General features: G+C 45.5%; 1 protein-coding gene across 3 annotated transcripts in view; it reads right to left on the bottom strand.

The window, feature by feature from the left end:
- UNKL (unk like zinc finger) overlaps window positions 1-13878 on the bottom strand; it is an 85962-nt gene that overhangs the window by 69752 nt on the left and 2332 nt on the right. For all 3 annotated transcript variants that reach the window (XM_090023306.1, XM_090023309.1, XM_090023308.1), the window contains one exon: window positions 1205-1381. In XM_090023306.1, coding sequence (XP_089879432.1) covers window positions 1205-1381 — 177 coding nt within the window. The remainder of the gene's footprint in view (window positions 1-1204; window positions 1382-13878) is intronic.

Genomic DNA, 13878 nt, shown 5'->3' with positions numbered 1-13878 from the left:
GAGAGTGAAGCACCCAATAGATTACTATCCCTTCATATCTGCACTCCACCAACCATGCCCATTTTTATCTCCCATTAGTCCAATTTGCCCTCAAATATGCAATTACCTCCCACCTCCTTTCACTTTCCCAGATTTATGTCCCATATTCCACTGCATTCTTCTCCTTGCCTTCAGCTACATCAACTCCAATCCTGGTCCTTTCTTAATCCCAACCATCTTTTCCTGCACCTTCTATCATCGCCACCTTAATCCCAGTGCTTATTCCTTTCAAGCTTCATACCTGTCCCTTTTCTCTTTCTGCTCCGTTGGAAATGCCCACTGTGTCCAGAAAGATGACACCACTCCATAATCCTTTTACTTCCTGCTCCCGGCTCTCGCTGAGATCTAGATTCCCCCCCGCTGACATCTTCACTACAGCAATTCTGCTCTTAGTACTCTGGTCTTTCCTTCTCCTACACTCTCCATCCTACTCTGGATCATCTCCACAGGAACACACTAGGGTGTTCCAAGCAGGCAGGAGGGGAAAACACTGTAGAACCTTATAGCTGCTTTTATAAGATTCTTCCTGTTTACCACAAGATACGATTTTGCTTCTGCTTGCCTGTTCCCCAGGGTCTCAAACCTCTTCAAAGTCCACAGTAACTGTTACTAAGTTGCTCTCCTAAATGTACAATGTCACATTTTGGTTGCCTCCTTCGCACACCTTAGAAAACATCAGCGAGATTGACCTTTTAATAAGGGGGAAAATAAAAATAAATCAAAGGAAGATGCTGGATGTAAGCCAAATGTCATGTGACACACTAGGAAGCTGGAAAATGGCTGGAAACCATTTTGTGTGTGTGTGTGTGGGTAGAAGCAGTATAAGAAAATTTACACGGCATCATGGCAAAAAAGCAAAGTATTCTAGTCTTTTGCATAGTTACAATTACATTATATGCAGGATACTTCATTTGTGGATAAATTTCTATTTCTCTAAAATCCTAACCACATTCGTTTCTTAATGTGTTTAAGGTTATAATCTTAATGTTACATGAGGAGTCATTTAACATTTACAGTAATGCTACAAAGTTAATACATCTGACTGAAAAAAGTTTACTGTATTTTGGAAAGTGAACATTTAATGCTGGCTAACTAGAACATTACAGGATAATGGTCTCCTATTAACTAGAACTGATAGCTTTTTATTCCTTTCTAAAAAGGATACCTTATATCATATACTGGTGGTCTAAGGTCATGAGGCCCATGGGCAAAGGCACAGTGGAGTCCATTCTTCACACAATGGCCCCGAGCATCTGTTTCGTGAATACACGTTCCAGTCTTGTAATATCTTAGATGGTATTTTCTCTCTGTATCCCCTGTTGTTCGATGCAAATAAGGACAACTGCATAAAGGAAAGGAAGAAAAATAATACATGGGACTGCATTTAAATACTTAATCCAACATTTTGCCACTGCTTTCCCTGGTGGCTTTTTGTTTTATTTTGGTAATATTGCAGCTCTCTTTGGATGGAAGTACTTTTAAACAATAAACATTTTTAGTTTGTAGTAGATGGCTTTAAAAGGAAAAACGTTAGAAAATTTTGCTCTTTTTTCTGCTAAATTAAAAAAAAGCATTCATCATATGTTTAATCACAAGACATCCTTAATGGAATAATTAGTACTATTAAAAAAAGCTGTCACTGATTGGACTACAGCATTTTTATCTGCCACAATGATGCAGGCTCAGAGCAATTCTACTTTTAAATGTGTAGAAAGCCATTTTATCTTTTTTTCCCTTCCTTAAGAATGCTCTTTTCATATCAAGTCATAGAGTACCTATAAACATCATGATACTTTTTTTCTAATTCTTCCCATACTTTCTAGGCATGGAATGCTTTGAACTATTTTAGAGGAAATCTAGGACAATTTTACTAAAATACGACTGAAAGGATAACATCAATTAAATGTCAACGATAAAAACTTCTTCACAGCCAAGGTGTCCAGACTGTGGAATAAGCTCCCTCCAGAGGTGGTGCAATCACTTACCCTGGAAATGTTCAAGATAAGACTAGACAGTCAACTTCCTGGGGTCACACAGTTATCTTTCCTGCTTGGTGCAGGAGGCTGGACCCAAAGATCTTCCAAGGTCCCGTCCAGCCTTACAATCTATGAATCTATGAGTCACTTTGAAGACATTAACCATTTATTCTTTTTCAAACTGGTTAGGTCCCCAAATCTGGCATTTAAAAAGGAAGCAAATGAAGTTTCAGCAATCTTAAAACAATTTTAATTTACTTGAATGAATGCATGCTGTAGGTGCTCAGGACCTTGAAAGGCTTCATCCTTTCTGTTTTAGAAAATCATAGAAAAGTAGGGCTGGAAGGGCCCTCCGGAGGTCACATCTAGTTCAACCCCCTGCTCAAGGCAGGGTCATCCCTATCCAAAACCATCCCATAAAAGTCCCTGTCTAACCTATTTCTAAAACTATACAATCAATACCTGTTGCACAACTACAAGGCATATTGCCCAAAGACACCAAAAGCACCCTAACCTGCTGCAGGCAAAGCAGGAGGACAACAGTTGTCAGTGTGTCACTGCAAGGGTTGTAAAAATGCACTTGAGAAATCCCAGGAAGAGTGCAATGTTCCCACCACTACAAAAGAAGTTACTTGACAGCTGATGGCTGAATATGTCTGTAGTTCAGTGCTGCAGCTCCTTCAGTCAGCCTGAAATGAAAGGCATATCCCAAATCCAAGGACCAAATGTGCTGCCTCTGAAATACTTGGTTCTGTGTTCTGAAGCACTAGTTGCTAAAACAACCCATCCATTCTTTGAGTGTGTTGTTATACTTCTGCAAGAGTCTCTCTTTTTCCTTCTGTCAAGAAGCTGGCACCGCTTTTCTTAACACAAAAAATCCAGGGAGAATAGTGAAGTGCAAATGGTGAACATGTATGCAGTCCTTCTGCCACTCACTTTAGTGTTCTGGCTGGGCTCTGAGGGGAATAATTTGTGTATGAACAGCAAGGGTGTAATCTACCCCAACCAGAATTGCTAAATATCGGGAAGACTATTAGAATATTGATGGTTTCGAATAGGATGGTTTTGCACAGGGTGGTTTCACAGCAGAGCCCTATTTATCAAAAGGACTAAAAGCAGCAGCAGCCAGGAACTAAACAAACTTTACTTGATACTTCTGTGAGTAGCAGAGGCACAACTGCAAAAGGAAGCCAGAAGAAAATAAAAACTATCCATTCCAAATGAAACACCTACATAATGTATGGCTAGGAAAGAGCATGGTAATGCATATGTCACGTACCAGAGACAGATACTACAGTTGTCAACAGCCTTGTCAGCTGGGCCTTCAGCATGAAAAGCCAATGCCCTGTCACTTCAGACACAAGAGCACTTCCACTGTTACTAACAGGTAATTTGCTCTTATCCACACTTGATTCCACATAATGCATTAAGAAAATACATAAGATACAGTTACATATACGAAGAGAACATTACAAGTGCCACTGATTTGCCACTCCAAATTTCAGAATTATAAGCAGTTAAAAATCTATTTCATTCAAATATAAACCAAAGTGACAGAGTCTTAAACAAGGTTGCTATTTTGAATTAAAATGGCAGGTACATCACCTGCTTGATGCACTAGTTCTCGTGCGCTGCATTTCTGGGAACACCAATAAAATATTTGCCCGTTTTACACTGCATTTTTTTTAAATCTCTTACTCAAACACCTGTCAGGACAAAAAGCACACTGATTCCAAGGTGTGGTAATCAAATCTATTTTGTATGTAATGCTTTTGGAATACTGTAAAGGCTGAAAAGACATCATTACGCTGAGTGCTAACCTAATACCATGAAGAAATGTCAGCACTGTACTCAGTATCATCACAGTGAATTGGAGGAAACAGATGGCATATTTTTAGTGGGAAAAAAAAAACCACTATGTTTTTATCATTTCGAGCATATACAAATTAGATTAGATATTACATTCCCCAAACTGTTATATATGAATACTAGGACATGCACACAAACAATCACAACTGCTTAGCAAACTAAGTACATTAGGGACAGGGATGTGTCATTTCTAAATCATCATGCTTAAAAGCTCAGCATTATAAGCAAGGATTCTGGTTTTGTTTTAAAAAAAAAAAAAGTCACAAATTCTCTGATAAAATCCCCCAAATCCATGATCAAAATGAAATGCCTATATATTAGGTATCAACTCAACACAACATTTTATTAATATATTCACAATTTTAAAGCAATATGGAAGCCTACCAGTGCCTCTATCACTATAATAAAATAAATTCTAAATACCTATACATTTTGGTATTTGATTTGGGGTTATCAGTGAAAATCAGTGCCCTCTGCCCTCTTAGCTCACAGAACATAGGTCCAGACCCCTTGCTCCCAAGCCACAGGCCCCCAGCCCTGCTGGTGCCCTTCACTCCCCCACTCCAGCCCTGCCAGAGGGGGCCCCCAGCTGCCACGTCTACAGGGCAGGGGGGACCCATTCCCCTCAGATCTGTGCAGGGGGCTCCCCACCCTGCAGCCCTCCACAGTCTGGTGGGCAGGACCCAGCACAGCAGGGCAGAGTGGGGTCGGGTGGGGAGGCACCTTGCTGCTGCGAGCTCTGCACTGCCCCGGCGAAGAGGCCCCTGCCCACCCCACAGAGCACAACCCCATACTGCCGAGTGTGCAGGGGGTGCTTTGCCAGGGCAATGCAGGGCTTGTTGGGACTAAGAGCTTCTCTACCCAGCCCCACTCTGCACTGCTGCACCGGGCCCCCACCCACCCTGGGCTGTGGAAGCCCAGGGGAAGGGCAGCAGGACAGGGAATCCAAGCCTGCCATGGGCAACCTGCTCTCCAGGGGGGCATGGATCTGGGGGTATGGGTCTTCCTGGTCCCCCAGGAGTAGACAGCAGCAGGGAACTGGCCCCATCCCCCAGATGAGCTGCCCATGGCCCTGTCCCACTCCCAACTGGGCCACAGAATCATAGAATCACTGAGTCAGAAGGGACCTAGACAGATCATCTAGTCCAACCCCCTGCCATGGGCAGGACAGAGCACTGGGGATGGCAGGGGACGCAAGACTCCAGCCAGGTGCCTGTCCAGTCTCCTCTTGAAGGTCTCCAGGGAAGGTGAGAGCACCACCTCTCTGGGGAGCCTATTCCAGGCTCTGGCCACCCTTACCGTGAAGTAGTTCTTCCTAATATCTAACCTAAACGTATCCTCCCTCAGCTTGTGGCCATTGTTCCTGGTGACTCCAAGGGGGGCCCTGGTGAACAGACTTTCCCCAAGTCCCTGCTGCTGGCCCCAATAAGGTTGTGGCCCCCCCCTCAGTCTCCTCTTGTGGAGACTGAAGAGATTCAGGTCCCTCAGCCTCACCTCGTAGGGCTGGCCACGGAGGCCCCCAACCATACGAGTGGCCTCCTCTGGACCCTCTCCAGGTTCTCCATGTCCCTCTTGAAGTGCAGCGCCTAGAACTGGACACAGGACTCCAGCTGCAGCCTGACCAGTGCCGCATAGAGGGGGAGCAAGAGCTCTCTGGCCCCGCTAGCGATGCCCCTGTTGATGTATGACAGGATGCGGTTGGCTCTGCCTATTGCTTTGTCACACTGGCGACTCATGTTCATCCTGGAGTCAATCCTGACTCCAAGATCCCTCTCTGCCTCTGTGCTGCTGAGAGGGTCAGCCCCTAACCTATAACCATAATGCTGGTTTCCTCTCCCCAGGTGCAGCACTCTGCACTTGTCCTTGTTGAACCGCATCCTGTTCAGATCCGCCCACTTCTCTAACCTATCCAGGTCTGCCTGGATGCGGTCCCTACCTGCCAGTGTATTCACTTTACCCGACAGCTTGGTGTCATCAGCGAACCTGAACAGGGTGCTTTCCACACCCTCCTCCAGGTCGCTAATGAAAATGTTGAACAGCACCAGCACAAGGACCGAGCCCTGGGGGGGTTTCTGCTGCCCACACCCTCCCAGGTCAACAACAACCCGTCCACCACCACCCTCTGGGTGCAGCCCTGGAGCCAGTTTGCCACCCATGTGACCGTGCATTCGTCAATGTCGCAGTCCCTCAGCTTGCCCACCAGAATTGGGTGGGACACTGTGTCGAAGGCATTCTGGAAGTCCAAGAAGATGACATCGACTCCCTCTTTCCCATCTAAGCTCTTTGTTACCTGGTCATAGAAAGAGACCAGGTTAGTCAGACAGGATTGGCCTGGCATGAACCCATGCTGGTTACCCCTCAACCTCACTTCCCCTGCAGGGCTCTCACAAATGTGGCCCTTGATAATTTTTTCAAAAACCTTCCCCAGGATAGAAGTGAGGCTGACTGGTCTGTAGTTGCCAGACTCTTCCTTCCTGCCCTTCTTGAAAATAGGGACCACCTTGGCCCTTTTCCAGTCCTCAGGGACTTGGCCCGAGCACCAGGAGTCCTCAAACAGCCATGCTAATGGCTCCGCAATGACACCAGCCAATTCCCTCAGCACCCGCGGATGAAGGTCATCTGGGCCCGCCGACCTGGACACATCTAAGCCCTCCAGGTAGTCCTTAACTAGGTCTGAACTAACAGTCAGGGGACTCGCATCCTTCCTGGGCCTCTCTACACTGTCACCCGAGAGCACCCCATTGTCAGCGGACAGGAACACGGAGCCAAAGATCTTGTTGAAGAGTTCTGCCTTCTTTCGCGCATCGGCCACTCATTGTGGTGCCTGGTCCCAAGCCTCACGCATCACCCCGCTGGGCAGCAGCCCCAGCCCTGCCCAACCCACCGCCTCCCTCCCTATGGGGGCCTCAATGCCCTCTCCCCTGCCCCCAACCAGACCTACCTGCTCTCCAGGCTGCCTGGCACCCATGTGCACGTGTTTGTGCATGCATGCACATGGTGCCTCTGCCTGACCACCCTCCTCTGGCTCCCCACAGTCCCTTGAAGGCTGGAAGTCTGCCAGCCTGCAGAAAGCTCTTTACAGAAATGGAAAATCAACACGTTTCTCTGTTAAAATCAGCAATCCACATTTTTCTCCATTTCTGTGGGGAAACGCATATGATGTGCTTGGAGGAGGTTTGTGAGGGGGTGGGAGCTAGAGTATGTTGGGAGGTTGTGGGGGCTGGATGTATGGCATTTCTGGGGTGTGAGGGAGGGTGAAGGAGAGTGAGGACCCCCCCCCCGCCACAGCAGCTTGGGCACTGGTGCCCAGCGGCGCATGGCTCCAGCCAGCACTGCACATCACAGCAAAGAGCACAGCTCCTGCTAGGCCATCTCTATTTCTAGCACTCTCTGCAGCAGGGAAGGCAGCTGGCTGCAGTGCATGGAGCTTCCCACCCATGGCATGAGTGTGGGGGCTGCGCATGTGCGGCGCTCCTTGCCATGATGTGAAGCACTGGCTGGAGCCATGTGCTGGGCACAAGCACCCATACCTGCTGCTGCTGCTGATGCCACCACTGCACTGCCTGCCAGGGCTGTGCACCATTGGAGGGGCACATGGAGTGGGGGTGAGGTCCCCACACCCCCCTACACCCACATGCGGCCCACCCGAGCTCTGCACCACCACCGTGCCTCCTGGGCACCAGCTCCACACTACTGCCAGCCCCAGCCCCATGCTCCTGCCCAGCTGCAGCTCTGCCCTGCCCCCACCGCTTCCCTACCTGCTGCCTGGAGTGAGCAAGATGCCGGAGAAGCCAAGCAGGTGCCTGGTGGCTACAGCAGCAGGCCTGCCTGGAAGCCACGTGCTGGCTGGACTGGACCCTTCCACCCACAAAGGTGGGAGCGAGGCACAATAGGGTATGCTGGGGGCATGTGTATATGTGGGTGAAAGGGCTGGGAGGGGTACAATTTGGTGGGTGCTGTGGGCCAGATGGAAGTGCCTGGCAGGCCAGATCTGCCCTGTGGGTTGCATTTTGCCCACCCCTGGCCTAACAGGAAAATAGGTAACAGCCTAATAGTAACTCATCAGGTAAGCACTTAACTGCGCGTGCCCCTGAATCTGTGTGCAGGATGAGCGAGACAAAAGCGCATCTGCAACTGTAAATTTGCTAGTTAACATTTCCAGCAACAGTTAGTCCATGACACTAAGCTATGGGGCGAAGTGGACACGCCGGAGGGCAGGGAACAGCTGCAAGCAGACCTGGACAGGTTAGACAAGTGGGCAGAAAACAACAGAATGCAGTTCAACAAGGAGAAATGCAAAGTGCTGCATCTAGGGAGGAAAAATGTCCAGCACACCTACAGCCTAGGAAATGACCTGCTGGGTGGCACGGAAGTGGAAAGGGATCTTGGAGTCCTAGTGGACTCCAAGATGAACATGAGTCGGCAGTGTGACGAAACCATCAGAAAAGCCAATGGCACTTTATCGTGCATCAGCAGATGCATGACAAATAGGTCCAAGGAGGTGATACTTCCCCTCTATCGGGCGCTGGTCAGACCGCAGCTGGAGTACTGCGTGCAATTCTGGGCGCCGCACTTCAAGAAGGATGCGGATAACCTGGAGAGGGTCCAGAGAAGGGCCACTCGTATGGTTAAGGGCCTGCAGGCCAAGCCCTACGAGGAGAGATTAGAGAAACTCGACCTTTTCAGCCTCCGCAAGAGAAGGTTGAGAGGCGACCTGGTGGCTGCCTATAAGTTCGTCAGGGTGGCACAGAAGGGAATTGGTGAGTATTTATTCACCAAGGCGCCCCCGGGGGTTACAAGAAATAATGGCCACAGGAGAGCAGATTTAGATTGGATATTAGGAGGAACTTCTTCACAGTTCGAGTGGCCAAGGTCTGGAACGGGCTCCCAAGGGAGGTGGTGCTCTCCCCTACCCTGGGGGTATTCAAGAGAAGGTTGGATGTGTATCTAGCTGGGGTAATGTAGGCCCAGCACTCTTTCCTGCTTATGCAGGGGGTCGGACTCGATGATCTATTGAGGTCCCTTCCGACCCTAGCATCTATGAATCTATGAAAAGATATTACAAAATAAAACTTTACATATTCCCTGGATCATCATTGCTACAACACCACAATTGACTCAGCCCAAATAGAAACTGCATTTCAATACAACTTAATTCAAGTTTTAGATGACAGAAATGTGTGAACAAATGAAATGCAGAGCTTTAAAAAGGAAGCTGTGGAGGACCAGAGGCTGGGGTTAGGGGAGGCGCCAAGGATTTCCAAGGAGAAAACCCTCTATCCCATTTGCGCTGGTATAACTGTGCACCAGGCCATGCCCTAAGACAGTCATAAGAGATTGCTGCTAAGTGCTGCGATCAGGGACAATGGCCTTCTGCATACATGTCAACACAAACATGAACAATCCCCAAGTTCTAACTCTTTCCTCTCAACCACTCCTCAGCAAATCCATCCTACCTCGCTTCCTTCTGTGAGGGGAGAGGGGTGCTCTTATTGATTCCTCTCTCTTCTCCCACTCCATCTTTGATCCTTCCTCTTCTCCATCTCTATGATCTCACTGGCAAACTCAAATCCAACCACTATCTTGTCTGCTGACATTTCAGATCAATAAACTTTACTCCAGACCAGCCCGCTGTTCAAATGAATATTCTGTCCTGTCCTTTTGGTGTCTGCTCAGTAATAAATGGCCACTATCAGTTACTACGCAGTTTACATGATCTCCTTTCTTGATCACTGTGGGCCTTACCACCCTCCTCACAAACTCAGGCTTGTAATCTGAGCAACATCTTGAACTCAAACCATATTCTATCAAGACCGTGTCTAAATCTGTCAGAGTATGTATGCATAACATTTCTAGGATGTAGCCTTTTCTATCCAAAAAACACAGAAAAATACCATACTCTCTCATATACAAGACATGCCTTTTTACCAAAAAACAGCTGTTGGAAATTAGGAAACCGCACATTATAAGAAAGGAAATATAGTGACAAAAGTGTCCGCTGCTTAAGTTTCTGCCAAGCAAAAGTAAACATAACTCTGCACAAGATCCACAGAAGCAGAACAAGGAGCAAGTTCCACTTCCTAGCTGCCTTTCTATAAGGAAAGATCCTTTTTATTTCATTCTGTCTTTCAAAAATGAGATGCATGTCTTATTCAAAAATATGTGTACATGAGAAAATATGGTGACTGCTCAGGTTCTTGTATGTCTTCACTACTACAACACCCTTTTCTGTAGCCTTGATATACGGAATCTTTCCCAGCCAACAGCTATTCAAAAGGCTGCTTCAAAATTAATCTTTTTTCTGAACCAATGATTCTCAACCAGGGTGTCATAGTACCCCAAGGCATCCAGAGTTACTTTTGAGATGCTACACAATGTTAATACTGTGAGGTGGGCAAACATGATTTGCACGATAAACCCAGAGATGCCATACAGAAGCCCAGTGTTCAAAACATCCTGACCTGTTGTGGTCCAAGTTCTTTGCAACAGAAGAACTGCTCTGCTGTTTTTCTGTAGTTAAAAGAGTGAAAGCTAAGAGCTGGCATTTTTCAAGGCGTGCCTTGAACCAACCAAGGGGCGTGCCTCAAGCCTAAAAAGGTTAAGAACCACTGGACTAGGCCTTTGCAGAGTATGTGACCGTGGTCCAAACAGTTTGATCCTACAACTTTAAGGGCCTTTAGAGTGTGATCCTGCATGGAATTTATGCAGATAGACTGTAATATCTGTGGAATCCATCTAGAAGCCAAAGATGCTTCCTGTGGGTACAAGGGTTAGCCCAGACATATCTAAATACAGTATTCAGTCCTGTGGGCCAAATGCTATCCCGACTTGGACATTCACATATAAGCAGATCTGACCTGACACCAAATGACTAAATTGAAAAATGAGAATAAAACAAGAGGAAATGAAGGACACGAGTTAAAGATATATTTTTGCTAAATTGCCTAAACCAACTAGTGACACATCTTAATTACTGATTTTTTTAAACTATCAGAATATTAAAAAATATTTATTGAACTTTCCATGTATAAGCATTATTAAAGTAACTTTAATTTTAAAGAGACATTGCAGCTAAGCAAAAAAAGACTATTTTCTTATCAATTGACAGGTTATACCTTCCATGAAATGGACAACCATGAGAACTTTTTAAAAATTAAGTAAAAAACAAATAAAAATGGTAAATACAAATCAAAATACAAAAAGCTGTAGTATTTTAAAAATTAAAATCAATAAAAGGAAACATTTTGACCTTATATTTTTATGACCAGTTGCCCATTTCTCCCCAAAACCTTCACAAACCACCACACTGCCTTTCAAAGCCCCCTTTTCTACCACAATAACCCCAAACTGCCAGCTGAAAAACAGGATTTATTGACACTGGCTGGGATTTTCAAGGTGGAGCTTGGCAGTGAAATATACCCATGCAGATTAAGATCAACTACTATTTCTAATTATATTAAACTTTTATAACTCAAGACCTGCTAGTTACTAGTATCTAGAATCATAGAAGTTAATGGCTGGAAGGGACCTTGAAAGATCATCAGGTCAAACCTCCCTGCTCTGGGCAGGAATACCTCAGAGATCAAATGATCCCAGCAAGATGTCTGGCCAGTCCCCTCTTTTAAGACTTCCAAGGCTGGGGACTGTACCACCTCCTTGGAAAGTCTATTCCAGATTCTGGTCACCCTTACTGTAAAGAAGTTCTTCCTTACATCCAACCTGAAACCATCCTCTGACAGTTTATGGCCATTGCTCCTTGTCCTCCCTTGTGGCACCTGTGAGAAGATCAAAGATGCCTGCCCAGAGAAACTCCCCAACCAGAGGGGCATGTTCAGCAGTAGCAGCATGGTCATGCTCTGCAGGGAGCTTCTGATCTGCCCAGGCTCAGCCTTACCTGCTGGCCAGCTGAGCTGGATTGGTTCAGTAAAGGCTCTGGGAGCCATTTCTGACACTATATGCCAGCAGGAAGGAGGAAGGTAAAGAAGAGAATGAGTCAGCAGAGAGTGCAATTGCACACGTGCCAGTCTGGACTGAAGTCTCCAGGAATGGGGCAACAGACCCAGTGGGTCTATAGAGCTCGGAAAAACCGTTTCTGCATTAATTGGCTGCAGCAGCAGGTTAATTGAGCCAGCAAGATGTCACTTATCAAAAGGAAAAAAAAGCGCAATCGCAGCTTCAGCAATCGAGAACTGGTGGACTAAATGAGAAGAGGAGGGATATCAGCCACTACGAACCCCAGCATCACGGGGAAAAATAGATAAACAAACACATCAGGTCTTTTTTTCCCCCCCACCCTCTTCTTCCTTTGTTTTGCAAGGAGGTTTGTTTTTTTCCTTTTGCCCGTCTTTACATTCTGACAGGCAGCAGTTAGGTCCAGGTCAGGGAGTCATCACCCTCCCCAATTCAATCAATTCATCAAGTCAGGGCGGGTGAGAACTGAGAGAAGCACCAACCTAACTGGCTGACTGGAGTCCGTCCAGCATAAAAACAGCAAGCGAACATCAACAGGACACAGACGTCCATGTCCATACACGTTGATATCCCGACAGCACCCTAGTAAGCAGTTTTTCTCCCAGCTCCCAACAGTCACCCCTTGCATACTTACAGACAACCACCAAGTTCCCCCTCAGTCTTTTCCTCAGGGTGAACAGTACCAGATCCCTTAGTCTCTCCACATAAAGTTTGTCCTTCAGACCTTTTCAAGATTTTCCATGTCTTTTCTGAAGTGCAGCGCCCATAGCTGGACACAATACTCCAGCTGGGGTCTCATCAACACCGAGTAGAGAGGAAGTATCACTTCCTTAGCCCTGCTCACAACGCATTGGCTAATGCATCCCAGTGTGCTATTAGCTCTCCTGACTACAGGGTTGCATTGGCCGCTCATACTCATCCTGTGATCAACTATAATCGCGAGGTCCCTTTTAGCCATTGTGCTGGCCAGGACATCTCCTCCTAACCTATATTCATGTCACTAGTTACTCCTCCCCAGATGAACCATTCTGCATTTATCTGTATGTAATTAACTAACATAACCACAGTTTTCAATCAACAATACACTTGACTGGAGAAAGTCACTATACCAAACACTGGACCAGAAAACCAACTTTTAATAAAGAAACCATGAATGAATTCCAGGGCAGACGGATTTACATCAGAGGTAATTGTCATCAAGCGAGGAGACTTGACTGAAATAACTGATTTCAATTACCTTTTCTATTTTGCAGTTCAGGTTATATTCTCAAGAAAGGTTTTTTCTTATTAGTTGATTAACTCTTTAAATATATGGATTTACAACTGCATTTAAAGTATATTTACAATATCTTTTCTGCTAGCTAAGGGTAATTATGTATTTTATTTATTTTATATTACTACCATCCTGAGAAAATGGTGAACAATATTACCTGTTTATTTACTAGATAAATGAGTTTCTGCTTATGACTGGTGTCAAAGACCTTACTAGAATTTAATCATACACATCTCATCATAAAAATTTTATCTATAGTAAACTTAACCTGATGTTTTAGATCATCAATTTCTCTTATATATCAATTTCCATATATATTACCAATGATTTACTGAAGACAGGAATTAACTGCAGTCAGCATACTAAACTGAACATTGCAGGTCACTCTGAGAAAACGCTCAAATAGATTCAACAAATCTAGCTTTTTTTACTTAAGTTTTTAAAAATATTTTATATAAATAAAACACTATACTTTTACGAGTTTATGCTGTGCCTGGCTCCTTGTGATCAGACCTGAGGAAGAATGCCTGGCATTCAAAAGCTTAACTTTATTCCAACTACATGGCTGGTCCAATAAAAGACATCACCCTAAGAAATCCTTGCCCCTCAAATAATTTCTGGAACATAATGGCTACAACATCACTCTTACACCACCTTAAAAGGTTATATTCACTCGGGGCATTAATATATGTGTATTACATTCAAATTTTGTTTTAAGCAGGTTTATTAAACATATTATAATTCAAATAA

This window comes from Crocodylus siamensis, chromosome 12, assembly GCF_052110815.1.
Source record: "Crocodylus siamensis isolate JL-2025a chromosome 12, ASM5211081v1, whole genome shotgun sequence".
Taxonomy (NCBI): domain Eukaryota; kingdom Metazoa; phylum Chordata; order Crocodylia; family Crocodylidae; genus Crocodylus; species Crocodylus siamensis.
This window is presented reverse-complemented; position numbering and strand designations above follow the sequence as displayed.